At 41.9% G+C, this 26,899-nt stretch overlaps 1 protein-coding gene across 3 annotated transcripts; it reads right to left on the bottom strand.

Moving 5' to 3' along the window:
* Positions 1-1,178: 1,178 nt before the first annotated feature.
* On the bottom strand, positions 1,179-26,337 carry kdm4aa (lysine (K)-specific demethylase 4A, genome duplicate a). 3 transcript variants are annotated; one of them, XM_085773506.1, is made up of 22 exons: positions 26,206-26,337; positions 24,038-24,199; positions 23,008-23,183; positions 22,714-22,828; positions 20,946-21,139; positions 19,947-19,996; positions 18,728-18,831; positions 18,441-18,578; positions 17,583-17,803; positions 16,724-16,881; positions 15,428-15,828; positions 14,277-14,373; positions 14,003-14,187; positions 11,311-11,515; positions 9,629-9,705; positions 9,419-9,474; positions 7,965-8,073; positions 7,308-7,496; positions 6,980-7,150; positions 5,297-5,416; positions 3,531-3,623; positions 1,179-1,802 (listed from the first exon to the last, which is right to left on the bottom strand). In XM_085773506.1, exons 2-22 carry the CDS (start codon positions 24,173-24,175, stop codon positions 1,662-1,664), a joined length of 3,138 nt encoding a protein of 1,045 aa, XP_085629632.1. In that variant the 5' UTR covers positions 24,176-24,199; positions 26,206-26,337; the 3' UTR covers positions 1,179-1,661. The 3 variants fall into 3 exon arrangements, with proteins under 3 accessions (XP_085629632.1, XP_085629630.1, XP_085629631.1); XM_085773504.1 differs by having other exon boundaries at positions 14,277-14,376; XM_085773505.1 differs by having other exon boundaries at positions 1,305-1,802; positions 14,277-14,376; positions 26,210-26,324.
* Between the last annotated feature and the right edge of the window lie 562 nt (positions 26,338-26,899).

Below are 26,899 nucleotides of genomic sequence, written 5' to 3' on the forward strand. Positions count from 1 at the left end.
AAGAGGAGGCAGAGTCACTGGACCTCATGGCATTGCTCCCTGTTAAAAAAAACACTTGACCCATGTGCTATAACATTCAAATCCATTTGTTACAACCACGTCATGTGGAGAAGCAGTAACAGCTGATCACTGCTGAAAACATTTTAAACCTTTTTTCTGGGCAAAGTTTGCAGTGTTGAAACCTTAATATGTGTCTGTTGATACTCTGCTGTTACTCAACCAATCCTGCTCTAGGTTGTTCATTACAATGGGTGGTGTCATGCACAGTATCTTGTGTTTAGAAAACATTTGATTTTTTTTTTATGTTCCATGAACAAATCTGCAAAAAAAGTTTCAAAATGTATTGAAAAAAAAAAATTAAAATTGGAAAATTTCAAACTAGCCAGTATTTACAGGTGTCCGTTTACTGTTAAAAATGTAAAAACAAATCTATTTAGTTTTTTGTCTAGTGACAAAAAGAAAGAAAAGATGATGATGATTTGTAATTATGGTCTTTCTAGTATTTGACTGTACTGGCTGCCTGTGTGGTTCTTAACAAACATCCTGCTGAGCCACACCGACCTCTGGATGAGGTGATAACACTCAGTTGTCTGATTTCTGCCTGTGAAGAGTTGAACTGCGTCTATGATGCTGCTCTTTCTATTACAAATTATTACAAAACACATGACTCCATAATGTGCGTTGAGATTTTGAACCAGTAAATGAAGCTGATGAGGTCATGAATGGGTGTGGCCTACAGTAGGTCTCCTGTCAGGATGCAGACAGGACTTTGACATGGGTCTGTTTCATTTTGAATGTGATGTGTTTGATGAGCCAGACATGGCTGTCACTACTAATTCAAAGATGGTCCATGTGAGAGTATGGAACAGATTTACACAGAGGTTGAGAGTGTGATGGGAGGTTCGGTGTCTGACTTACTGTGGTGGCTTCATTAACTGATGGTCTGACTTCAATAAAAGGCTTGACAATGTACGACTTACAGTAGATCTGTGTTCAATGAGTGTGTTTGACAGACGCAGACGGAGATGAAAATATTCCTACACTCTGGAACCCTGCTCTACAGACTGCTCCTGGCATTTGGCCACAATACAAAGTAAAGTTACAGTTATTCATTTAATAGAATGAATAAAATCAACTCAGCCATTAGAGGGTTTAAAATTTAGTCTGGTTCCTGGGACCTGTTGGATTGTGTAGTTTAGGCACTGACGGCAGCAGGACAAAAAAAAAAAAGATACCAACGTCACCCTTCAAGCTCAGGTAGCCACTCAAGTGTTTAGTTAAGAGAACACCTGCCTCCTTTCTTATTTTATTGGTGCCTTGCACTGAAAACGCTACTTTATTGAATTATTTATATTGCTTCCTTACTGTTACATACTGCCAGAACTGTGTGGAGTCCTATGGAACAACTCAAATAGAAAATACTGCGGTTTCCTTTATCACAGTCAAACAAACAAAGCAAATATCCTTTAAACAAAGAGGATGAACGACAAGTAGAAAAAAAAGAGAGAACAGTCCGAAGCAGGTCTTGAAGGAAGTCATCTGGAGCTATGCTCTCTCAGTGGCTAGCTGCTGCTAAGTTAAGGTACAGTGAGCACAGTCGGGTCAGTCAGTGCTGCTGCTGGTGGTGTGGCTGAGCTGACAGGGAGCTGGGGGAGGGGGGGCTACTCCATGATGGCTCTGTATATCACCGGCTCTATGTAGTCGCCCCTGTACCGCGAGTTGATCACCCTCTGTCTCTTTGACTCCCGGATGATCTCCTTCTCTTCGAAGATCCCGTCAAACCTCATGTCTGACGCCTTGGACTGCGGAGACAAACACAAGGGGCGTGACAACACTGACACATCTCTGTACGTCCGTCCCTGCTTTCACAAAACCTCACTCCCACTTCATTCTCCACCAGTGATGGGAATAATGACGTTATATGGCGTTACTAACCCTGCTATTTTATTTTATTGTCCTCGACTAACGATTTTCATTGTCGAATCTGATTCGTCAGCTTTTGTCTTTAGTCGACTAATGGTCAAATCATGTTGTTTTTTCTGTCATTGAGTCATGATCTCGTTTGCGTTATTTTCTACGGAGCCCCCGAGGGGACATGGGAAAAAATTTGATGGGTGAAAAAAAAAGAAAAAAGGCTGAACTTTTGCAAGATCTTGCAAAACTTTTGTGAGATCCCAAGAAACTTTTGCAAGATCTCGCAAAACTCTGAAGATCCGCAATATGTCAGTTTATCCAAATAACGCCTTGACCCCCAGGATGACGGCGGAGTTTGACCCACTGCTTCTGGTGGATCCACAGGTGGCTCTTCACGTCTCCGGAAACGTTGGAGCAAGTTTACAAAAAGGCGTCATCTGGATAAACTGACATATTGGGAATCTTCAAAGTTTTGCGAGATCTTGCAAAAGTTTTGCGAGATCTTGAAAAAGTTTCTCGGGATCAAAAGGTTTAGCAAGATCTTGCTAAAGTTTGTTTTGCAGGATCTCGCAAAAGTTTCTTGAGATCTCGCAAAGGTTTCGTGCAAAGGTTTTGCGAGATCTCGCAAAAGTTCGTCCTTTTTTTTCACCCATCAATTTTTCCCCCATGTCCCCTATGGGGCGGAGGAAAGAGCTTAAACATCCAAATAAACAAATTAAATTCTTCCATTGGCATAAGATAACAATAACCTTTTCCAGATTTAGGCTCACTTGCACAACATCACCGTCTCTCTTTTGGGGACGGTGCAGCGGTGATGAGTATGAGCCTGTGCTGTGCTATAATGAGTGTGTACATGGTCCCATCGTTGTGGTCGAGTGTCACAGCACCATGGATAGAGCTGTTTGTGTGTGTAGTGTGTGTACTGTATATAGGTGCTGCGCAATCAATAGACAGAGAACGTGCCCTTTAAATTAAGCTTTAGGCTCGAAGTTCATCGGGTGCACCAGTGCTCGAGCACCCACTGTGATGTTTGTATCAAAATGGGCTATATCATTAGAAAACAAAGAAATTCTCTGTAAAATCAGATGTTCAGCAGCAGGGAGCACCCCTATATTCAGAATGGTACGATCTTTTTTTCATTCGGCGACGAGGTTGATAGTTGAATCAGACCTCTCTGAATCGAATCGTTGAACAGTCGACTATTCGGGGTCACCCCTAGTAACGAGTCCTTACTTGACTCAAAAAGTCTCATCACAAAATAATACACCTTTAAAAGTGTATGTCATATACACTACACTTTTTTTTTAGTCCATCAGCTAGTTGTAAAAAAGTCAGGTTAAGGGGGCGAGTCAAAGTTATTTGACATATTAGAGGATTTTATAAAAGCAGTAACACAATAGTTACTTTACAGTTACGATTTGAGGTGTCCTCGACTAAGGATTTTCATAGTAATTAGTTACTTTTATAGTTTATTAGTTTACTTTTATAATGTAGTAATTCAGTTTCTAACTAGTAACTATAAGTAATCGTTTTTTAAAAGCCCACAGCACTGAGCCCACAGGACTAGACCCTCGACATTTCATCTGTAAACATGTGTGTGGTCTGGTTGCACTTGCCAGTCTGGATTTGACCCTCTTGGGAAGTTCCTCGTCCAGAGAGTAGACGTCGTCTCTCTTGGCCGTCAGCTGTGACCCGTCCTCAAACTCCACCTGCAGCCAGAGAAGGAGAACGGCATCCAGTCAGAACATATGCGAGCTGGGCTGTACACACCCTCACACCCAGGGCCGGTTCTAGGCAGGCATATATGAGGGGGCAGTCAGAAATGTGAAGGGGGCATCATGTGAACACATCATGCTCCAGCACTTTTTTTCCTCTGTGCTCATAGTAACTTAATTGAATTGGGTTGTTGACTATGTGTCCAACCCCAACCTGGAGAAGTGGATTGCACTTTGTCAGGCCTCTACCTTCAGACCTGTCCAACTCAGGGCCAGGGTGGCCAATCAGGGTCTTAGAGCCCAAATTTGTTACTGTTGTAATGCAAAGAGCCACATTATATGGGTGGTTAGGGGTGCATATACCTGAAGATGCATTGCAAACCCAGAGGGGGTGAATAAGGTGAGTAGCTAAACCCCTGTAGGGGGGTCTGGGGGCATCCCCCCCAGAACATTTTTGTGATTTTAAAATGTGAGTGAAGCATTCTGGTGTACTCTGAGAAGAGGAGGGGGGGGAGGGGGGGTCTACTATGGTCAAGATTTACAAAACTGAAAGGTAGTCTTATGAATACTAAAAATAAAAGGAAAAAGAACCGAACATTTTAGAAAAGAACACTGTCCCTTTTTCGGCGGATTTTTGTGCTACTGCAGATAATTTTGTCAACTTGTAATATAAACATTTTTTGAGTATATTAAAATGTGCTTTCTCAACTTCTAAAATTTGGATTTGAGGGGGCAAGACATTTATTTGAGGGGGCGCTGCCCCCTCTTGCCCCTGCGTAGAGCCGGCCCTGCTCACACCACACAAACGCAATGTTCCAAGTCACCTCTTCAGACTCATTATATGATCTTTAAGAGAAATTAACTAATTGATTAAGCTGATCACTGGATCTCTCTGTAAAACTGGTTGTTTCAATTCATATTTTCTTTTCTCATCAGAACTCTGCTGAAAGAGTGCAGACTGAGACAGAGGGCTCAAAAACACACAGGGTCTGCTAGCCAATCATCTGACCAGGCTCTGAAATGGCCAATCAGACTGTAATCCTGTAGGTTAAAATAGAATCAATGATTTAAAATCTGGTATTGTAATTGTTTAACAAGGCCACGTGTTATATAACAATCTTTATGGAAAACAAATCCAAAACCCAATATTCTAATATGAGAGCCTGGTAATAAACGAAAGCCATCATCATCAGCCACACAGATGTCTAGTTACCTCCCTATGGTTACATTACACCTTATCCTGAATCATATTTAACTATGTATGCGTGTAGGAGCCTCTATCATCCATTTCTTTTTTCAAACTATCGCTTCAGTGGATTAGCAGAGTTCTACACTGGGAGTTACACTAGAAATAAAACAGGATAGAGTAGAACAGAACAGAACACATTAATTAAGTCATTCTTATTCTTATTCTTACAATAGAACAGAAAAGAACATAATAGAATGCAACAGAATAGATGTTTATTGTCAATCTATGAAATTAAAAACAAAATTCAGAGAGCTTTTAATACTAACACACTTAAAAGTAGACAAGTGCTTTACTCAATAGCTGTTTAACATCAGTGAATATTATTGGGAGTGAATATTAAGTCAGAGAGCATGGAGCTGTGTGCTGTCAGAGTAAATCTAATTATGTGGCTCAAACTACACATGGAGTAAGTTCTTACCAGGTACATCTGGATGATATGAGCTGCCACAAATTTGGCCCCGTACACCAGGCCGTCCGTCCATCGCACCTGCACCACTTCACCCTGGGGTGGGGGTCCAAGCTGGGCACAGTCTCGGCTCTGACAGGGAAAACACACAACATCATGTTCTCAGAACACTGAACAAAGGCAAAGGAGGTAATGGAGGAGCAGTGACCCGGCCTCCTTCAGTTCAACAGAAAACACCATTTATTTGTCTGAACAAAAGCTAAGTGAGCTCTTTGAGGGGTTATTGGTTTATGTAAACATGGACATGTGTTTGTTGACAGGAGTTCATGTGTGCACAAGATGTTGTTGTACTGCACCGTGGTATTCAAATGACAGTCAGCACAAACACACAGAGGCTGAAGGCTAAAGCAAAAAAAAAAAAAAAAATCCAAATTTCAGGAAATAAGTCAGAATGTTCCGAGTATAATAATGAAGTAGTTAGTTTACAAGAGACAATGTTAGGTTAGATGTCTTTTAAGATGATTCATTCTTTGGCTTATTGGCATTATTATTTGTACTGTCCTGTTGTTATTTTTGTCATAAAAACTAATAAAAATTTAAGCATTAAAAAAAAGAAACTGCATCTGTTCTGTTGTTGGACAGGAAACCAGCAGCTCGGCTGAACTAAGCTTAAAGCAGAAGTAAGTGGTCCGGTCGTTTTCGCTAATGCTGCGTTCCAGGCAGGCTTTTGAAATCGTAAATTACAGCTTCAAGTCACAACTTACGACTTTGTAGCGTTTCAGGCAACCCACTCGTGTTTTTCCGACCTGTTTTACTGGTGAAAGTCACTATAACGGCCACTCGTAACTTCCGACCCGTGAACTCGTACCAGATCGAACTGGTACGACTTCACGGTCGGAAAAATACGAGTTTCCTTGAACGCACCATAACAGTCCTCGTCCCTACGTTGCCACATTCACGGCGTTCCTTGGCTGCACACACAGCCCTGCATGCCGTTCTCTCTCCTTATTGGATAAAAACTGTAGGATACGATAAATGTTTTCTCCTCGGCTCAGAGCAGAGCAGAGTGACTGACAGACCCGTGTTTCAGACCAAACACTCTATGTAAGTGATTGCTGTCGGAAGATATAACTATTTAAGACTTATATTAACACAAATATATCACTTACTTCTGCTTTAAGATAAGGGAAGAGATAGTTGAGAAATGATTGTGCCACAGCAGCAGGTACTGTATCACATTAGTGCAAATAGAGGAATAAGGAAGAAAAACATTTAAAAAAAAGTATAATATTATATTTATATATAGGTACATGAAACGAGCAGAGTTTCTTCTCTTTTTTTTATCACCCATTCATTCGGCCTGAGTGGTGGTCAACCAAACAGCGCTGCTCTCCCTCTGCAATCTAAACTCGTGCTGATTTTTAAACGTCGGGCATTGAATGACTGAGTGTGTTGCTGCTTCGGGGGCGGAATCGCAGTTTTTCTTTGATTACATATGTTTTATGATCGTATGGATCCATAATCAAAATCATAATTAAAATTCGATTAATCACCAGGCCCTAACACATACATACATACATCTAAAATATCAAATAAATACATAAATATTGGTACAATGATGCAAGGGAAATAGTGATATTGAAAGAATGCAGATTAATCTTCAAGTGTGGACAGAGAGAAACCAGCGACACCTACCACGATGTCTTCAGGGAAGAGATTGTCGCTGAAGGAGCCGTCGTCGAAGTTGACCTCGTAGAAGGTTTCTTTAGACAGCTGTACCACGTCACACTGGTAGTAGCGGCCGTTCTTGTGCTTGCAGATCACCTTCTGCCCCACCGTCAGCTCGTGCATGGCTGCTTTGTTGCGCTGTCACAGGAGACAGGAGAGGCAGGGAGTCACATTTCTACCACCAACGCACTCACCTTGGCTCAGTGTTCTCTGACATCTGAGGCATCGTCATGTTAGAGAACTGGACAGGGAGAGAAAGAGGTAAAAAGTGAACATTATGCGATGGAATCCTGACCTCGATCTGAGTGGGGCCTTTGTGTCGACAGCAGGTGACGTGGACCACGAAGGGCCACTCGTCAGGCTGCATGAGGACTCCTGCTGCCTGGGCACAGGTGGGGTGGTAGGCAGTGGGACAGCGGCCATGAGAGCACTGCACGCAGCAGCCAGAGGCCTTCTTCATCCTCTTCTTACAGTAGTAGCATTTCTGTTGATTCAACCAGAGGAGCCAGGGCTCAGTATACTGCATATGAACTCACTAAAGACACCCAAGTCCGACACTTCATCATTAATAATCATCTTTTTCAAGACTTGACACTACTGACATTCTAGTTTAATCCCTCACTTTCCAGTCTGTCCTCATTTTGGCTCTGATGCAGGACTTTTTCCATTTCTGTTGCTGCTTTCTCCATGTTTATTTTCTGTCTTAATTCATTTAGTAGAATATACAACACTAATTCCATCAATTCATGATCACACGTCGATATCCTGAGCCAACTAAGGCTGAGTCAGAGACAATCATCCCAGATTTGACTAATCTCACAAATAACTAATTCTAAAACAATTAAATCATTAGTAATAATTATTATAAAAACAACAGAATATACATGTAGACACGTGAAGCTCCTTTTCCACTGATAATTCACCTGCTTCTACCTGATGTTTGATGACTTACCAGTTTAAATCTCTGCAGAGGAATTCCACTTAAATCCACAGGACTTCTTTCAGTGATGTTGACAAAACGCGCCTCCAGCACGGCCACTGCACAGAGCACATGTACCCACCTGCAACACACGCACACACACACAAATACACACAATTTTATGCTGGTAAATAGTGAAACGACAGACAAACACAAAGAAAACACACTTGTGGTACGTATTCTGTCCTGTGCATTGTTAAAACAGCAGCCACAGTGACTTGACATTCACTCCCCTGCAGTCGTCTGCACCAGACGTGTAACATGGGCCGAGAAGGACACCATTCAATTTTCCACATCATTTACTTTGACGTTAAGTTATTATTCAGGAGGTAAAGGACTACTGGTGCTGGGCTGTGCTCAGAAATGAGCTGCAAAGATAAATGAAGGAGAGACTACGGGAGAGCTCCAACCCCTCACTGAACTATGTTTGGGTCAGTACATTGTGGCAACAGACAGGAAGCAGAAAGGCAGAGTGAGTTCAGGTCTACAGCCACCAGGGAGTCCAGGTTTACAGATTCAGTAGCATTTAAAGGAGAACAGGAGCCCGGGTTGGGTTTACTACGAGCTAGAATATTGCACTACACCTCAAATCAGTGTGATTAGCTGACTGTTCTTCCGCCTGCTTCCCTTACGACGGGATTCCACTCGATGTGGATCTGTTGCGTAACGCGTGCCATGTACGCTCCGTGGTCCGCCATCCGTCAACACCCACTGAATGTGTTTGTGATGCGCGCTGATGCGGCTCTGCCGGACAGCGGGTCTCACGAGGATCCACCAAATCTCGTGAACTCGCGCATAATTGTGCAAAAAAGTGGGATGTAGAACCACAAAACCAAAAACTGTTCATTTAATCCAGAGGAGTAGTAGGAAAAGAACTCGGTGCTGACCTGTTGATCTGCCTATTTAGTGATTTTACAATCAGTCAATGGTGTCTGAAAACCTCTGAGCTGTTGACTTCAGGCCTCAGCCCATCACAACATTTTCAAGGTGTAGTGCGGTAAACACGATGTATTTTATTTTGAAAATTAAACGAGTGTTTTGTTTTGTGTTTTATACACGATATCCTGTCCCGTACGATCTGCTCTGTGCTGACTTGATGTGCTGTCTGGCAAAAATAGAAGCTCTGTGTGTTGCAGAGGGCTCCAGAAGACCGGAGCCGCGCCGCAGCCGGTGGAAGCACACACATTGACTAAAATAGAAACGTGCCGGAGCGTATACAGCCCATATTCTGTTCATTCATATATAATAATCAGTTGCATTTTGGCTGCTCTAGTTTTCTGACTCAGAACTGAAACAACTCAAGGAAATAAACTTAAACCAGTTTGATCTGAATCACTGACTATGATTCATCAGAGGTTCACATGCACGTGTTCTGTAACATTATAAGTATGTACTGTACGTATTTTCCAGTTCCTTCACCCACTTACTTGCTGTTGTTGGCTTTCTGCAAGGCTCCTCCTCTCAGTGAGCACAAACAGCAGTTCTGCAAAAAAAAGGACACGTCATCAATCAGCAAACTATCCACAAGTCCTCTTTCAATACTTTCATTTGCTGCCTCTATCAAAACTAACGGCTACGACTGCAGCAGCTGGAGCCGTGAGCAGAGGCAGCATGTCCCACGTGGACCGTTGACTCACCTCAGTCATGGCGTTGGCCTTGCAGCGGGCACATTTCCAGTCCTTCGTCACCGCAGCCGGATCCACACCATAACAACCTGTAATATAATGACACAAACGTTGACTGGTGCTGGTGCACTGGTGACAGAGAGACAGGAACCATGTTTCCATCCACACATTTTTATTCGCATTAAGAAATATCGAATTAAAAATGCCTTATGGAAACAGTAAAATTTGATTAAATGTCATGAATATCGATAAAAAGTTAACACGGTCGATCTCATTGGACTTTTTCTTGATCGATACAAAGTTACTGCGACAAATGCTGATGGAAAGACATGTTGCATTATAAGCACCAGCCTATAGCCTATAATAATATAATCGCGTGCCTATGACTCCAGCAGCTGGTCACACTGGGCCTATGAAGGACTGATGTTAAATTACAAGAAAACAATATGATAGCAAAACAGCACATGACGTCATTACGCACGGCTTTTTATTCGATTTAAAGGTCTCAGATGGCAATGCACTTGAGCCGGCATTATTCACATTCATATTTTTATCGATCTTGAGATAATTCGATCGAAGTGGATGGAGACATGATTTGTGAAGGATGGAGACTTTGGAACGAGCAGTTGGTGGGTGTGGTGGTGTGACTGTGTGAATCAGCTGTTACCTCCTGCAATTTTAATGTCAATGACATTGTAAACCAGCTATGATCATAGTTGGTGTGAGGCAGACAGCTGCTGGCTTCCCTTAGTGTAAACAGAGGCACAATGATGCCGTCATCTGATTTATTTATCACCCCCCCCTCTGTGGATGCCAACTGTGACTGACTACAGTCTGTCAGCAGAAAACACTGTCGTGCTAAGGTATACCAGCACACACACATTTTACAGCATGTACATGTTGGTTTTTTTTTTTTTTTTAGATATTTTTGGGGTGTTTTTTTTGCTATTATTTGATAGGACAGTCTTGAGCAGTGGTTCCCAGCATTTTTTGACTTGCGACCCCATTTTGACATCATTAATTTCTGGCTACCAGCAAAGATATTTTTATATGCTGCATTTTATTTGAACTCGATTAAGTCGATTTATATTCGAGAAAGTGAAAGGATAGAATATAGTTGTTTAAGATTGTGTGTGGTGTATTTAATTATAAATTTATAAAGAATAATAATTATTTTAAAAAATATTTTTATCAGTACTTTTTTTTTAATCACTTTCAGGCGACCCCATTTGAATTCCAGCTGACCCCTCCCTACGTGGGGTCCTGACCCCAAGGTTGAAAAACACTAGTGTAGAGAGACCGGTAAGCAGGGAGACAGACTGGAGGAAAGACATGTGCTAAAGATCGTCTCAGTTAGGAGTTGAACCGGCGATCAGTACAGGTGCATCTGAATAAAGGATAGTGGAGCTACTGAACCTTTGCAGGTGTTTGGAGTTAATGAGCTGATTAGAGTCTGACATCATTAGGTTACAATAGTAAACTTTAATTTACAGAATTTTGGGTCTTCATTAGATGCAAATCATAATAAAGACATAAAATATGTAATAATGAATCTATATAATATATGAGTTTCACTATTTGAATTGAACTATAATAAATAATATAATAATAAATTAACTTTTCCATGATTATTTCTGCCGGCTGCTGTTCTTGTTTGCAACAGTAATTTTCCATAGAGGAGTGTGTGTACTGACTGGTATGTACGCGGACGCTGCAGTGGGAGCAGGTGATGAGGAGGCTGGTTCCATCTTCCTCCAGATGAGGCGTCACCAGCTGCTGCTCACACTCAGAGTCTTCCTCTGTGGTGATGGTGAAGCACATCTCAGGGATCACAGGTTTGGTCCTCATCCGCCCACCGGACACCATGACGGGACTGTCCCCGCTGTTGGCACACTCAGTCTGACAGCAGGCACAACACACATACACACACACACAAAGCCTTTAATACTGTGTAATAAACAATATCTTATTCTAAATATGAACTTTTCTTACAACTGAAACTTTTCTCCATGCTGTTGTTTTTGCTCTGTCATCAAGTTAAACTTTGATTCACTGACTTCCAGATTATACTTTGGTTTGACTCCGTCCTCTAGAATCTCTGCTGACATCTATGTGTATAGTGTCTGATGCAAAATCTAATGCATCTCAATATTATATAGCTGTTATTCGGATGGCACTACTTTATACAAGCACTTTATATAATCTATGTTCTGTTTTAATACTACTATTATTATTATTACATACTATTATTCAGTTCAATTTTGGGTAACCCTTTAATTCACAGGCCGCTAATTACGTGATAATGTCTAGAAATAGCCTAGAAATAACGGTCAATTACATAGTAATGTCATGTTTTTCATAAAGGCAGAAGGTTACATATGCTTTTCATGCTTTGAATTTTTTGGGAAAGGCCAGAATTTTCCTCCACCAAGTCCTTGCACTTGACCGTTATTTCTACACAATTTCTAGACAATACGATGCAATTACTTGGTATTTCTCGGCTATTTCTTGGCATTAGCACGTAATTAGCGGCCTGTAAATTAAAGGGTTACCCAATATTGATGTTTTTTATTAGGCTAAACCTGCTGCTATAATTTGCATGTATTAGAAGTACTTTTTATAAAATACTGTATATATGATATAGCATGTTGCAAGAATACATTCGCGTTCCAGCTTCTATCAAGCTGTTGAAGAATGCAAAAAACTAGTGCAATAGAGCAACGTGCAATGAACACAACTTGGCGCTTTTTCTGGCACTTTAAATTGTCTAATGTTTTCCCTGTGTTGTCATTGTAACGTATCTCCTGTTTTTAGTCCTGTTTTAGTCATCAATGTCTGTGTTTTTATGTGATTGTACTTTTTTTAATCTCTTCTGCACTGTGAAGCAATAAGGTAGCATGACGCCCAAGACAAATTTCCCCAATTGGACAATAAAATTAACCCTGACCTGATTTGTGGAATGCATCCAGTGGGGCATCACAGTAAAAGTAGGCATAATGTGTTAATTCCCAACAGACAATATGTGATATGACCTAAAATTAGTTTTGGAGAAAAAAGCCTGCATATATTTGTAGTGGTTGTGATGGGAATTGGAAATGAAGTGTTGGACAGCATCGGCATATCAGATATCGACAAAAATCTTTTAATCTGTAATTGCTCACTCAAGATAACTGTTTTTAACTCTTGTTTAAACCTATTTTTCTTTTTTGGTTGCTGTTGTAGCACTTTGAAATTTTTTGGTAAATATAAAGTGTGTTACAAATAAAATGTATTATTATTATTATTATTATTAAAAATTTCAATATGGGATATCACTGATTTTATTTTTTATGTGAAGACTACGGATGTTAAAGGACAATTCCAGGCGAATTCAACACGGGGGTGTATTTTCATATCATTTTAGGTCTAAAAGAATGAATCTGAAGATTTTCAGTTTAATCGCTCCTGTTTTGCGGTAGCTGCGTCTGTCCGCGCATCGCCACGGCAGCAATGAATGGGAGTGGATGTAAGTTCCGCTGTTTAGGCTGTTTCCAGCCCTCAAAGCCGCAATTTTTTTCCACAGACAGCATCAGATGGCTACTCAAACATGCACCGAGAAGTTTATTTACTTCAAGCAAGCCGACATGTTTGTAAAAGTCGATCTAATTCAAAGTCTCCCGGAGTGTCGCGCGAGCCCGAAGTTGCAGTGCTGGTGTATTCAGGCGCAGTAGGAGCTACCGCTTGTGTCATAAACACAGGAATATCAACTCTTTACTTGCTTGAAGTGTACATTTTTTTCCACATACAGCGTCAGATGGCTACTCAAAGATGCGCCGAGAAGTTTTTTTTACTTGAAGCAAGTAAAGAGTTGATATTCCTGTGTTTATGACACAAACGGTAGCTTTTCCCACTGCATGTGAACACACCGCGCACGGCAACTGGGTCTCGCGCGAGACTCCGGGAGACTTTGAATTAGATCTAGTTTTACAAACATGTCGGCTTGCTTGAAGTAAATAAACTTCTCGGTGCATGTTTGAGTAGCCATCTGACGCTGTCTGTGGAAAAAAATTGCGGCTTTGAGGGCTGGAAACAGCCTAAACAGCGGAACTTACATCCACTCCCATTCATTGCTGCCGTGGCGATGCAGGGACAGACGCAGCTACCGCAAAACAGGAGCGATTAAACTGAAAATCTTCAGATTCATTCTTTTAGACCTAAAATGATATGAAAATACACCCCTGAGTTGAATTCGCCTGGAATTGTCCTTTAAGTAGGTTCCTCATGAATCTGGTGCACAAATCTTTTCATTTCTAAATGATTAAAGTAAGCGCACACTGTCCTTAAATGCAAAAAATATAATGAAATGAAAAGCCTTTGTGAGTGTAGCTCCGGTGTGGGACAGGTCACCTGCTGGTACGTGTGGAACAGCGTGCAGATGGAGCAGTACGGAGGTTTGCAGCCCATGCGCTGGTTGTACTCCCTCTCCTTCTTCAGGTTGGGCGGTCGGCTCTGCCACAGGTGAGCCAGTGGTTTAGCCCAGCCCTCCCCCTCCAGACCCCCCTCCTCCACCGGGGGGGCCTCTTCCGGAGCCTCTGCACAGCAACACAACATTCAGGTGAGTGAACAACGACGGGACAATATATCAGAGAGCTCATGGTGCAGCTCTGCTGACGTGACTGACCGTCATCGCTCATGCCGTCCTTGATGAGTGGGTGATGCCCTGGCAGCTGCCCCAGGTCGCTCTCCAGCTCCCCAGCCTCACACAGCTCTACTGCCACCTGCTGGAGGAGAACACTTACTGTTAGCATCAACATGCTGGTTGTTGAGCATTTATGCTGCACGTAACTGATCCTTTGAACTTTGCATTCAAAGTGCTTCACATAAGACATAAAAACATTACAAAGGGCATAGAAACAATATAAAAGAGAACATTTCAATGTATTTTGGCATTTAAATGCGTTTTAATTGATGATTGCACGCGTGCAGATTGTTGTGTGACGTCAGACGACTGATTCTTGGCATGGGTCTCCCATGAACATAGTTGATTTGAAGTTTCTATTTTTATCCGATTATGAATCATTCTCATTCTTTGGAGCCAATATCTGACAGGTCACATCCTTCTCTATGTTTTTCTGTCACAACAATAAACTCAGACCATCTCCTCAGCTCAGCCAAGACTCTGAATCAGCCCCAGACTGGTTATGACAGCACCTACTTGTCAGTAACGTAATAACGTTTTTGCATTATTGGACTAGCATTAATAAAAAACTTTTGACATTGTAATACCTGGAGCCGATAATGTAATAATATATGTATCTATATGTAATATAACCTAATAACGTATTATGTTATTGGCAAAAAAGTTATTATTTTATTGACTCAAGCATTTTATTACATTATTGGCAAGTTATAACGTTATTGTTTTTTTTGCATTGAAAATTGTCAAAATTATTAGTATTTTCTTCTTGTTGCTATTGTTATTTTTCTCTGCTTTGTAAGGTGACCTTGAGTGCCTTGAAAGGCGCCTCCAAATAAAATGTATTATTATTATTATTATTATTACTGGCCGTTATTATGTTGTGGGTTGCTACACAGAGACTACAGTCCTCGCTGCAGCCGGCCCCAGTTCGAATCCCCCGATGCCCCTTTGCTACATGTCATTCCTCTTCTCTCTGACTCCCCATTTCCTGTCTCTCTCTACTATACTATAACTTAAAGGCAAAAAGTTGAAAAAATATACTTGAAAATAAATAAATAGTGTCATGCTGAGATGCAGAGACAGCAGCTAACGTGTGAGGAACAACACGTGTACCGGTTGCATGATCCACTCACCGCTTTGCCAACAGGCCTGCTGGTCTTCTCCGTCTCGTTGTCACTGCTCTCGCTCTTCTTCTCCTCCTTGGGCGGGGTCTCTCCCTCTCCGTAGTCTCCTTTGGCGTAGCTGTGGACGTGCAGGACGTCGGCGGGGCTCAGCGTCCTCTGGAACAGTTTGTGCGCCGGGCTGCTGCCGATCTCGGGCTCCGCCGTGCCGCCGGCTTCCTCGGAGCACGGCGCCACCACCTGGTTCTCCGGGGGCTCGGGGGGACAGGCGTCTGCCGCCGGCTCGCCGCCCTTCTCCTTCTTCGACGGACTCCGTCTGTTGGACGTTTTCTTAGCGCTGGCTTTGGTCTGGGACTTGGACTGTGGCCGGGTTTCTTTCTCCTTCTTAGGCTCAAGTTTGACTGTAGGTTTGTCTGAAAGAGGAACACATCATCACAACTTCTAATGTAGGTCGTCCATAAACAGGTCAAATATACCACTTAAAGGGATAGTTTAACATTTTGGCAAATTGGCCCATTGCCATAATCGCTATAGTCATAGCAGTAGGTTTGTTACCTTTAATTGTCGGTGCAAGGTATTTTTAGAACGGCGGAGCAGAGCCGCGAGCTGCTCAGAGCTACGCTACCGAGGCTAATGGGATTTCTTGGTTTTCCTCATCAAACTCATCAAATACACAATCCAACAACTCCAAAACGCTCTGGTAGACAAGTTGTGACCTGCACATTCACCACACTATGAGATAATAACGGAACGTTACGAGACAGAGTTGTTTTTAAGGTAAATTCATGCAAAACCGCTGATGCCCGTTGCCTTCAGGGACAGTTTTTCACCGAGCAGTATTTACTTCAAACGACCTCCTCTAACCAGAGTATCTCAAAACATCAAAAAATCTACAGTTTTCATGCATCGATCCAGACTCTCTATTGGAAAAATTAAGTAAATACTTTCTACTAATTATTTTGCATGTTACTATCATTAAAAACTGTAAAAGCAGCCAGAGGCCACAGGTCACCAGTGAGTTACAGTCCTAAAGTAGAGACCGACCAGCAACAAGCATCTTTAGTATGTTCATGTCTACCATGCACAACCACCATCTGGAGCAGAGACAAGTTTTATAGTTATATAGTTTTATAGCTGTGTGATTATATTTGGCACTATTGCCTTGCATTTTACCACAACAATGACCTACTGACATTTTACTGCTAGACTTCAACTTCAGCTATACCTTTCTTAGTTTCTACTTTTCAGTTTCTATCCAAGCTGTAAATAGCAGCACTGACACAAAGAGGTCTTCTAACTGTGCAGTACCTTTCTCTGCCCTGACAGAGGCTTTCGTCGGGGACTCTTTGCGCGTCAGCTTGGCCCTCTTTGGCTCCACCACCTCCGTCTCCTTCACCTCCTTCAGATCAGGTTTGACATCTTCGACAGCTTCGATCTGACGCTTCGTCCCAGGCTGACGTTTTGGACTGATGCAGGGGAGACAAGGGTTAAGACGGTCAGGATTCAAATGACACTAACAAAACAAAACTCCTCTGGATCAATCATCACATGAGAGTTTGTTCAAGTTATATTCTGTAACTTTTCAATGGGGGACTGGATTTTGGTTTTCTTGGTTAACCTGTTATGTCCTAGTTCTGTTTATTTATTATTCTTTATTTATTTTGATTGGTCCCATTATTTCATGTATCTGTTCTGTGTGTTTTATAATCAATTTGTGTGTATTATGAATGCCCAATAAAAAGACATGGGGAAAAAAATCTGTAACTTTTCCATATTTAAATGTCTAATGACAATCAGACTTCTGTTCTCTATGTTGTTGAGTTATAGTTTTCTTATTTTATTCATGAATTTTCAATATAATAAACGAGACAAAAGTCTCCATCAGTTCTCAAACTGGGGTAAACTGTGATTTTAATCAGGGTAATGGTGCATTTCATAGGCTGCCTGTCAATGGCAGTTTATTAGAGATGCACTTGCTTTCTCTGTGATTAAAATCTATGATTGAAATACTAATTATACAAAATGTGCTGCAAACATATTCCATTTGAAAAATGTACATTTACATTTTGTAAGTGGTTATTGATCATTAATAAGACAGCTCACAGTTCACACCCACATCAGAATAACCTCTGAATGTTGTGGAGATGTATTGATGGTAAACTCAGACCTCTTGTCTTCCTGCACAGGAGCGGTGGCTTTCTCAGACTCAGCTTCTTTCTGGGGCTCAGTCTTGTCGTCCTTCAGAAACTCCGCAGCCTCCGGCGTGGGTTTGGCGTGGTCGATTGGAGTGTTGTCTTTCCCCGCCTTCCACAGCTTGTAACGGCTGGGCTGGAACTTGCGCACAAACACATCCATTGAGATTTTCACCATGTCCTGACGGCACGAACACTGGGAGGAAAACAGAAATCAAGGTGTCAGTGTGGGATGTGTGACCTGCAGCACACAGGACAGTGCAAAGCAACGCTCTGAAAACAGACTGGTTGTTTTCAGAGCAGCAGCCTGCAAAAGAATGGGAAACCCAGGAGACTTGAGCTCTAAGATAACTTTGACCAAGGTATCAGACAAAATATTTACTATTTACACGCTGTGATTGCTGTGTTTCTAAAGGGGGGGCTATATACTAACTATGCAGGGGGCTCTAACCTTTGCCGAGGGTCCTATATATACATATTGTTTAAAATGTAAAGGGAATGTGTCGTCTGTAACTTTATGCCTTTTGGAGATCATTTCATCTTCCACTTGCTGAACTGTTCACGTTAACAGAAATTTTGACCGGGGGTGCCCAAACTTTTGAATGCCACTGAACATCAGTTTCCCTGTTTGTCACATGTGTTTACTACAACCATGTTTCACATTTGTTCACATGTTGCAACATGTGAGAAACATGTTACCACAGGTTGGAACATGTCACAAATACTGCAGGTGTTCAAAATGTCACTATAGCATCAAACGCAGTAATGTGAACAAAGACAAACAAACTATACACACAGGTCTCATATGAACACGTATCACTACATCACCGTACCAGTGTCGCCTGCTTGCCGTAATCAATCCATCGCTGGGTGGCAAAGTTGGTGGACTCGGCACAGTTGAAGCCGTGGTTGAAGCCAGCGTGATAGCCAAATGGGAACGTCACAATGAACTGCCCCGCCTCCTGAGTCACCTGAACAAACACACACCACACAGAATAACACAGGCTGGCACCACTTCACCTTCAACTTTCTGTTTATTTATCTCATCATTATCATCCACTAATTGTTCAGGTTGTCTTTTTTTCTCTCCACATGAAGAGAAGTGTAAATAAAGGGTCACCTTTTCAAATGGAATGCCGTATTTCTTCAAGATTGAGGGTGAGATTAAAGTCATCTTGTGGCGCAGGAAGGCCTCACAGCCCTGAGCATTCCCTGGAAAGAAACCTGGAAACACAGGAAGACATCAACACATCAAACACGCTCTTACTGTACAACGCTCTCTGCCTGGGTTCAAGTCTGTTCATTAAAATGATTTAAAAAATTACATATACTTTCTGTTGCTGCCAATGGGACTGGGGATGGAAATTAGCAGCTTGGCTACAATCCCACATATTTACATGTCAATGTCCATCAATATGTACTGTTCCCATTTTTACAAAAATAAATAAATCTGAAATCTGAATCTGAATCTTAGGCATGGGGACTGAAACCACAATATTGAACAGGCTTGATTTTTTAAGAACAAAGGTTTGATAATCTCCAACACTCTCCGCTCTTAGCAGTGGAAAAACTGAAAAACGTTTAGACATACACAATGTTGAATTATCATCACATTTACTGTTAATGTTCTACATCAATAGATAGCTTTGATAAAAGTTGTAGTACCCAGAGTTGCACAGTTAATCGCAATATAATCAAAACCGCAATATTCAAATCGCAGGAGCACAGATGTGTTACCACAGTTTTGTGCATTGCTGGCACCATAAGTGTTGTGTTGTGTTACCACAGAGACACCCTGGCCAACAAATTATATTCTCAAGATTTAAAAGGAACCTGTTCGTAAGGATGGTAATGATACCCATCCTGTACTGACCTACTGTCTATACAGTGTAGAAACTTTTTGAGAGTTGTTTTGGCTGTTTCTTTAAAGAGGAACTATGCCGGATTTTTACCTTAACTCTGCTTAATTTTTACCTTAATTAAAGAGCTTCAGAGTGATTGTTTGTATGGGCACCGTGACACAAACGCGCCCTGTAACCCGTCATCTCTTATTTATGACAGATAAACCTAGACAAATATACACATCGTAACATGTATAATGCTAAATAACGTTATCCACCGCTCTACTGATTGCTTTCTCGCAAGCTTCAATGAAAACAAATGCACATAGCCGAGAGGAGCGTTAGCAAAACAGCAGAAAAGTGACCGGACTTGCATAGTTCCCCTTTAACACCACTGATCATGAGATGGTTAAGGCAACAGTGTGAAATCTCAATTTTCATGGGGGATTGAAAACAAGAACTACAGAACCTGTTCAAGCCAATTAAAACATGACGTACCCTTGGCGAGGCGCTCCAGTCTTCTCCCGTGCTCTGGTGGGACGACATACCTGAAGACAACAACAGTATAAACTTAAGTCCAATGATGGTGGTGTTCTGGTGAAGTATCTTTTACTTTGGACCAGGCAGAACAAAGGTGTAATATGTTAACGATGGAACCTCCATCAAACTCATTTTCAGTTGATGATACAGGTAGATAAATGATTCACCTTTGTTTATCATCAAGTAATGTTCAGTGTATCTGCAACCAGAGCTAATATCATCATTTTTCCCTCTCTAAGCAAAGTTATCTTACTCATTCAGTGTTCATTTAAAGAGGACATATTAGGGAAATATCACTTTTTTAAGGCTTTTTAACATATATCTGGGTGTTTGTCTTGCCTTCCGGCTCCCAAAATGTGAAAACTGACAAAACAAATCTGTAATGTTCAGGCACCCTAGGTTGAAATCCCTGTGGTTTTAGGAGCTGTTCCCTCAATTGTCTTCCAGTGATGTAACTAGCTTCTGAATTTGCACAACCCCACCCCTACCTGGTACCAGTAGAAGGGGTGGGGCAAGCAGTGGTTCATTTGCATTTAAAGGGACAGGCACTGAAACCAGCTGTTCTGAACAGGGCTGTTTAGAGAGGATGAAAAGAGCTGTGATGTTTGATCTTTGGGGTATTTTGACCAAAGCACAGACATGTCTTTAAGACACCTGGGAACTATTTTAATTTGTGGAAAAGGGGCAGAATACGTCTCCTTTAATATATGATTTTAATAATCTCTGGTCCCCTCAGAGTAGATGAACTTCAGCTCCAATTCTTCCTTTTAATTCACTTTTTATGAGAACAAAGTTACCGTAAACTATTTAAGAGTCAGAGCATAAGACTGTGTAATGTCTGTAGTGGTGAGTTCCTTGATAATAAATCAGATTTGGGTGCAAGGCTGAACATGAGTGTGTGTAATATATCAATACATCTGTGTGTGCGGCTCAGCGTGAGTGTGTCAGGAAGCATACCAGGACTTGGGCTCTCCAAAGTGCAGGTAGTTGATGCTGTACAGATCCATGTCCTCGGTGTGCCACGCAAACGCACTCTTCCACATCCCAAAGTACAGGTACGGCGTGTTGACCCCTTTGATTTTGATGCCACTCTCGTTCTCCACCGTGTCCAGAATGGTGTTGAGACGGCCGATGTTCCACTCAGTCACATCCTGCAGAGGAGAGATTCAGCAGCTGGACGTCAAACAGGGGAAATGATGCAGCTAGAAAACCTCTTCGTTAGTTTCAGGCTATGACAAGACTTTTTTGTTTGTTCTGACAAGATGACACCATCCTGCATTCACACAGTAGCATTGCAAAACAGCAATGTGCTGTGCCAAAACTATATATCAGACCTGTGGTTAACACTTACACCCTGTCACTATTTATCAGTTTATCATTGTGCTTGTGTTTCATTTCTGGATGTGATTATCGTGTTAACAGGGTTCCTACACATTTGAAATGTCAAAATTCCATACTTTTCCTAGACCCTAATTTCCAGTCTTCTTGGTAAAAAAATTCAAATAATTTGTGACATTTGAGTAATTAGATGTGTATAGTTAGGTCGCTCTGGTAAAAGGGTTTTTCGATCTCAACAAGTTTTTATCTGGTAAAAGAAAATAAAAATATATATTATTGTGATGAGAAGTCTTGAGTAATGACTAAAAAGTGTTTCATGAGGTCACAGTTACCTTGACCTTTGACCCCTAAGTATCTAATCAGTCCCTCCTTGAGTCCAAGTTAATGTTTTTACCAAATTTGGCTAAATTTACTGAGATGTTGGTGAAGCAACCATCAAAATCTCATCAGTTCATCTCTAAGTAGAACAGATCTGTAGAGGTTCCATGAAGAACAGTGTTACAGAGATGTCATGCAAGCCTCAGTGCTCAATTCATATTGATTTCTAGATCTGATTTTTTTTTTTAATGTAGCTGTTCACATTATCTTTTAAAATTTGGTCACTACTTGACTCCAGTGCAAACTGGTCAAGGCCCTGATGAGACCCACATGTTCAGGAGAACAACAAGGCGTCACACGTAAAGTAAACAAGGAGAAGTTGGGAATAACAAACATGGAGGCCACAGATAAGTGTTTACTTTAGAAGCGTGAGGAGAGGGAGGACCTACTGTACAGTGTAATGATGAAAGCTTTCTGTGGAGCAACAGCTGCTGCTTTCAAACTTGGATTCTTTTTCCACTGACTGGAGGTTGTACTGGCGGCAGATGCTAACCGCTACCGCTAGCCGAAGTTAGCATCAAGCTAGCTCACTACAACTGCCCTCATACTTGTTACCACTTCAGCAGCAGACAGGCCAGGCCAGTATCAGATGGATGGAGAGTGGTTGTGTGAACTAATATAAATAACATGTAAAAGCCATTACCTCAAACTAAAAGAAACCTTGCATTCAAATTACATTCAGTTTCAGTGGGAGCAGTGTTGTTGGTCACAGTTTTTTTGTCAGTGCTTCAAATTTTGCCATCTTTGCTATAATTTGGACAATTTTGTACCAATATTTGATTAAAGAGCCCAATGGGCCGCATATGGCCCGCGGGCCTTAGTTTGCCCATGCATGGTCTATAGGTAAAAATTGCCAGCTCTGACTGCCACCAGCACAAGACATAAAAATGCAACATGCAGCACCTTCCCCTGACCTTACTGCAGATGGTTGGGTGTGTGTCTGTTGTCCTAGTGCAGTGAAGAGATTTAAGCTCCAGCTGATGGCGTTATGTAATTTATTGTTACTCACTGGATCGTACAGCGTTCCACTGACATCAGCCCCATAAAGCGGTGGGTTGAAGGTCAGATTCTTCCAAAATTTCCTCTCCAGCTCATCAAAATCCGCATATCGGGGATTACAGAACCTACAGGGAGAAAGGGTTTGGAGACAGTCAGTGAAAATCATCTGAAAGTAACAGTCTCAGAAAATCAAAATCGCACACTGCACCAGGGTGTTTGTGCTATAATCCTATAATAACCAAGTGAAAAACTACTATCAATCAAATATTAAGCAGTCAACAGTAATTCGACTATGTCCACTGACTTATCCAGGTTGGAGGTCTTGCGGAACTCATGGACAGTCATTGGTTTCTTCTGGATGTTGTACTGTGTGAACAGCCCTGATTGGCCGGTGACCACCTGCTGAATGGGAGCGGGAATCACAAGGTCATCGATGTCATCGTACGTCCGTCTTGGCTTCCAGCCTTTAGGAGGAACCACCTGCAAGACACAGAAACAGATGACTGAAGGAATTACATCACAACATCAGGCACCCTTTAATAAGTAGTCCCAGTTTGATTTTAGATTATTTTAGACACCTGTTGCTAAAGGATACAACTCTTTCAGTGATGAGTTTGAATCACTGCACAGTGGAGACAGACCATGACAACAAGGTGGTACCGTTCTGCCAGAGGTCAACATTTACAGAAGGGCTGTGCACTGGTCACATCAAGGGGCGGCCTAGAACAATGGGTTAAGAACTGGGCTAATCAAAAGGTCTGAGTGACATGGGATGATTCATTCAATCTGTTAGTGCCCCATTTGACTAATCCCTTCAATGCCTCTGCCAATGTGATATCTCTGCCTGGTGCTTGGACTTCACGAATAACTTAGAGAAAGCTTCAGAAAGGCTTCTGGGAGGAGGAGTGAGAGCTCCACACATGGATCTGTTGATCAGAATATAGTCTGCCACAACTTAGAGCTAGAAAGACAGCAGAGTCTACTTCATTAGGGGTGTTTCCATAATTTAATTTTACAGGGCCGGGGCCATTGGTGCATGTCTCCATAGCAGGAACCACTCCCAAAGGACCATCTCATGGGGGCTAAACAAGTCCCTGCCTTTCGCTTCCATCTGTCTAAATCGCTGCCCACTAAAATCGGAATAGCGTTTCAAAAAAGAAATTAAAAAAACAGAAAAAAACTTAGCAAAAGAGATGCATTTCAAAAGCAGAACGTAAGACTATCATAGTTTTTCTAAACACCACCAACTGCAGCAAAGATGCTAGACTAGCAGGCAGAGATGATAGTCCTGAGAGCAGTAGCAGCCTTCCTGCTGTTCACCACACCCTGCTTACCTTTGCCATCCCAGCTTTGTGCGCCCCTTGTGACTCCATATAGGCAATGTACCGGCTGAAGTCCTTGAACTCCTCTTTGGACGGGGTGAACGTCATTATCCTGGTGGCTACGCTTTGGGCCGGGGTGTCTGTGGTCATCGTGTCTCAGGGTTGTTACCTTGACTGGTGGAAAACAAGGAAATAATAATGACAACGTCAGGGTTACTGTCTCCAGAACAAGTGTCTGTTATAAATGTATAGAAATATAAATACATAGAGACGATATGTCCTCCTTTTGATGCCAAAACAGCTCTTATCTGTTGCAGCATGGACTCCACAAGACCTCTGAAGGTGTGCTGTGGCACCAGGACATGACCAGTGAATATTTTAAGTTGTGAGGTGGAGTCTTCACGGATCAGACCTTTTTATCCATTCCATTACATCCCACAGAGATCTGGAGAATTTGGAGGCCAAGTCAACACCTTCAACTATTTTTCCAGTGGCAGGGCACATCAAAGAGGCAAGCGCTGTTAGGGAATAATACAGTTTCCATTAAGAAGTCTACTTGGTCTGCAGCGCCAAGAATTCCCAGGAGAACATTACCCAAAGCATTATAATGCATTGCCTCTGCCAGTTTGGCATCCCATAGCGCATAGTGTCCGAGGATGCCCAAATGCTCATGACCCTGTTTCTGGTTTACTGCTTGGGCTTCCTTAGGCCACTCTGCAAACCAGGAACACACAACACTACCTGCAGGTTTACAGATTCTCTAACACTGTCATCCAGTCATGGCAAATGAGCTTTAAGTCAAACTCACTCACATCCTTACACCTGCCCCCATTCATTTAGCTTCTAACACATAACACCCACAAACAGGCAGCACTGTAATGAGATCATCACTGTAATTCAAAATATCTGTCAGTGGTCATATTCTCATGGCCGGTTGGTGTATATATTCAGAGGAGGACAGTTACTTGAGTCAGAGTACAGATCCTCCTGGTCACATATGAATTCAATACAAGTTGTTCAGTCATATTTTTCATTCACTTTAAGTTACATGATTTTGAAATACTTTGTAGAAGCTGTAGGAATGATTCAAAGTCAGTTAAAACTACCATAAAACACAAATGTGAGTTAACAAAAGTGGTCACTGTGATCTCCTTTTTGTCATGCTAAAAACAGCAAATATAAAAAACAACAACTGAATATTCCTTTTTTGCTAAATGTTTCAAATACTGAATTCAGATCAGATCACAGTCTGTGGAGGAAGACCTTGCCTCTCATCTTTAATGAGTGGAGTATCATTAGGACACTGACAGGTTTAAATATGGCTGACAGTGGAAGAGTTGCTGTGATGTGATTTTTTTTCACCTGTCATAAACACTGTGTAGTCTATCACATTTTCAAAATAAAAGCTCCGTAGAGCACTCATAGAAATATAGTGGCATAAATACAATATTTGTCTTTTAAATGTAAGTATTAACAGTCATAGGATTGAAAAAAATACTCTATACTGTACAGATACTAGTACAGTACTGTAAACTAGTGCTGCCCCCTCTTGTGTGTGCTTATAAATGTATAAAAACATAAAATACTTGTGAATTGTCACATATCTACCGATGCTAACGAGCTACTAAGGAATTAGCTAATAAACCTGCACATTAGTTATGTGATGAAGAGTTAATCGTCGGATAAGATGCTCAACTTATAGACGACAGGCTGAGCCGTGAGGACTTGTAGGTCCTGGTCCAGTCAGTCTCGGCCTGTGATTGGCTACAGCCCACGCCCATCACGCACCGTGGCCCACTGACAACACTGCTCCTGGAAAAATATTTGGCCAGTTCGCTAGCTAAAATGCTAACTGCAAGATAGCATGTCTTACGTCTGAGGAACTAAAAGTGCACTCAACAAAAACCAAACCACCGTCACATTCACGACTGAACGGCCACCGGCCAGCACTAGAAGACACCGGGAGTCCCCCTGTCACACCGGGTAACGGTTTACTGAAAGCAGAAGCGGCCGTTAAGTGTGTAACGGAGCCTGAGATCTGACAGCTTCCTCCGCTCTCGGCTAACCGACTAGCAAACAAGGCTTGTTGCTGCTGGCCGTCGGGCTCTTGTGCGCCGACCTAAAGTTACTCCCTCTGTCCGACAACCGCACTCACTGTGAAGCGACAGGCACGAACTTACACACGCTGAAATGTGGACGAGTTGTTCGTTTGTTTTCTCCGATCACAGGTAGTAGAGTAGAAATACAGACATCATCAGTCCGGGCAGGAAAGACAGTCCTCCATTATTTTAGTGACGCATGCTCAGTGTGTGTTTGTTTACATGACTTCAGAGAGAGGAGGGGCTTCCGTGGCACCCCTGCCCAATGACAGAGCCCGGCTTTCAGCCCCCCTATGCCTCATATGTGTTAAAGATGCAGAAAGATCAGCTGATAAACTCAATCGCCCCAGGGTTGCCCTTCTCTGTCAGGAAGTGAAGGTGCGAATTTGGTACTTCTGTATTTTCAGGAACTTATGCGCTCCGCTCCTTCAGCTGAAGATAATAAGAAGCAATATTACATACATCCTTATGAGACTATGAATAAAATGCTAAAATAGAATAGAATTGAAAATAGACAACTACCAAACTAAATATGCATAATGTATAAAACTGTGCAAAGGAAGACAAAACTGTGCAAATGACAAATTATTTTTCAGACTGTGACATCTGTAGCCTACTTCCCTAATAAAACATAGGCTAATTAGATGTAGCCTATTATCTCCTACCTTTCCACAGTGTAAATCATGTAATTATTATATTGTTATGGGGACAGTACGTCTCATGTAGTAAATGTTAATTTCCATGTTCAGACACTTTGTGCACTGTCTGTTTTTTC

This window comes from Trachurus japonicus, chromosome 4, assembly GCF_045865225.1.
Source record: "Trachurus japonicus isolate A0001 chromosome 4, Traja_1.0".
In the NCBI taxonomy this organism is placed as follows: Eukaryota; Metazoa; Chordata; class Actinopteri; order Carangiformes; family Carangidae; genus Trachurus; species Trachurus japonicus.

Bases quoted from the DNA above. Each gene is read 5' to 3' on its own strand.
- kdm4aa (XM_085773504.1), bottom strand. From the start codon at position 24,175: ATGACCACAGACACCCCGGCCCAAAGCGTAGCCACCAGGATAATGACG. The intron at 23,184-24,037 runs GTAAGCAGGGTG...TGTGTCTTGCAG, and splicing joins ACAAAGCTGGGATGGCAAAG to GTGGTTCCTCCTAAAGGCTG. The intron at 14,188-14,276 runs GTCAGTCACGTC...GTTGCTGTGCAG, and splicing joins GGACGGCATGAGCGATGACG to AGGCTCCGGAAGAGGCCCCC.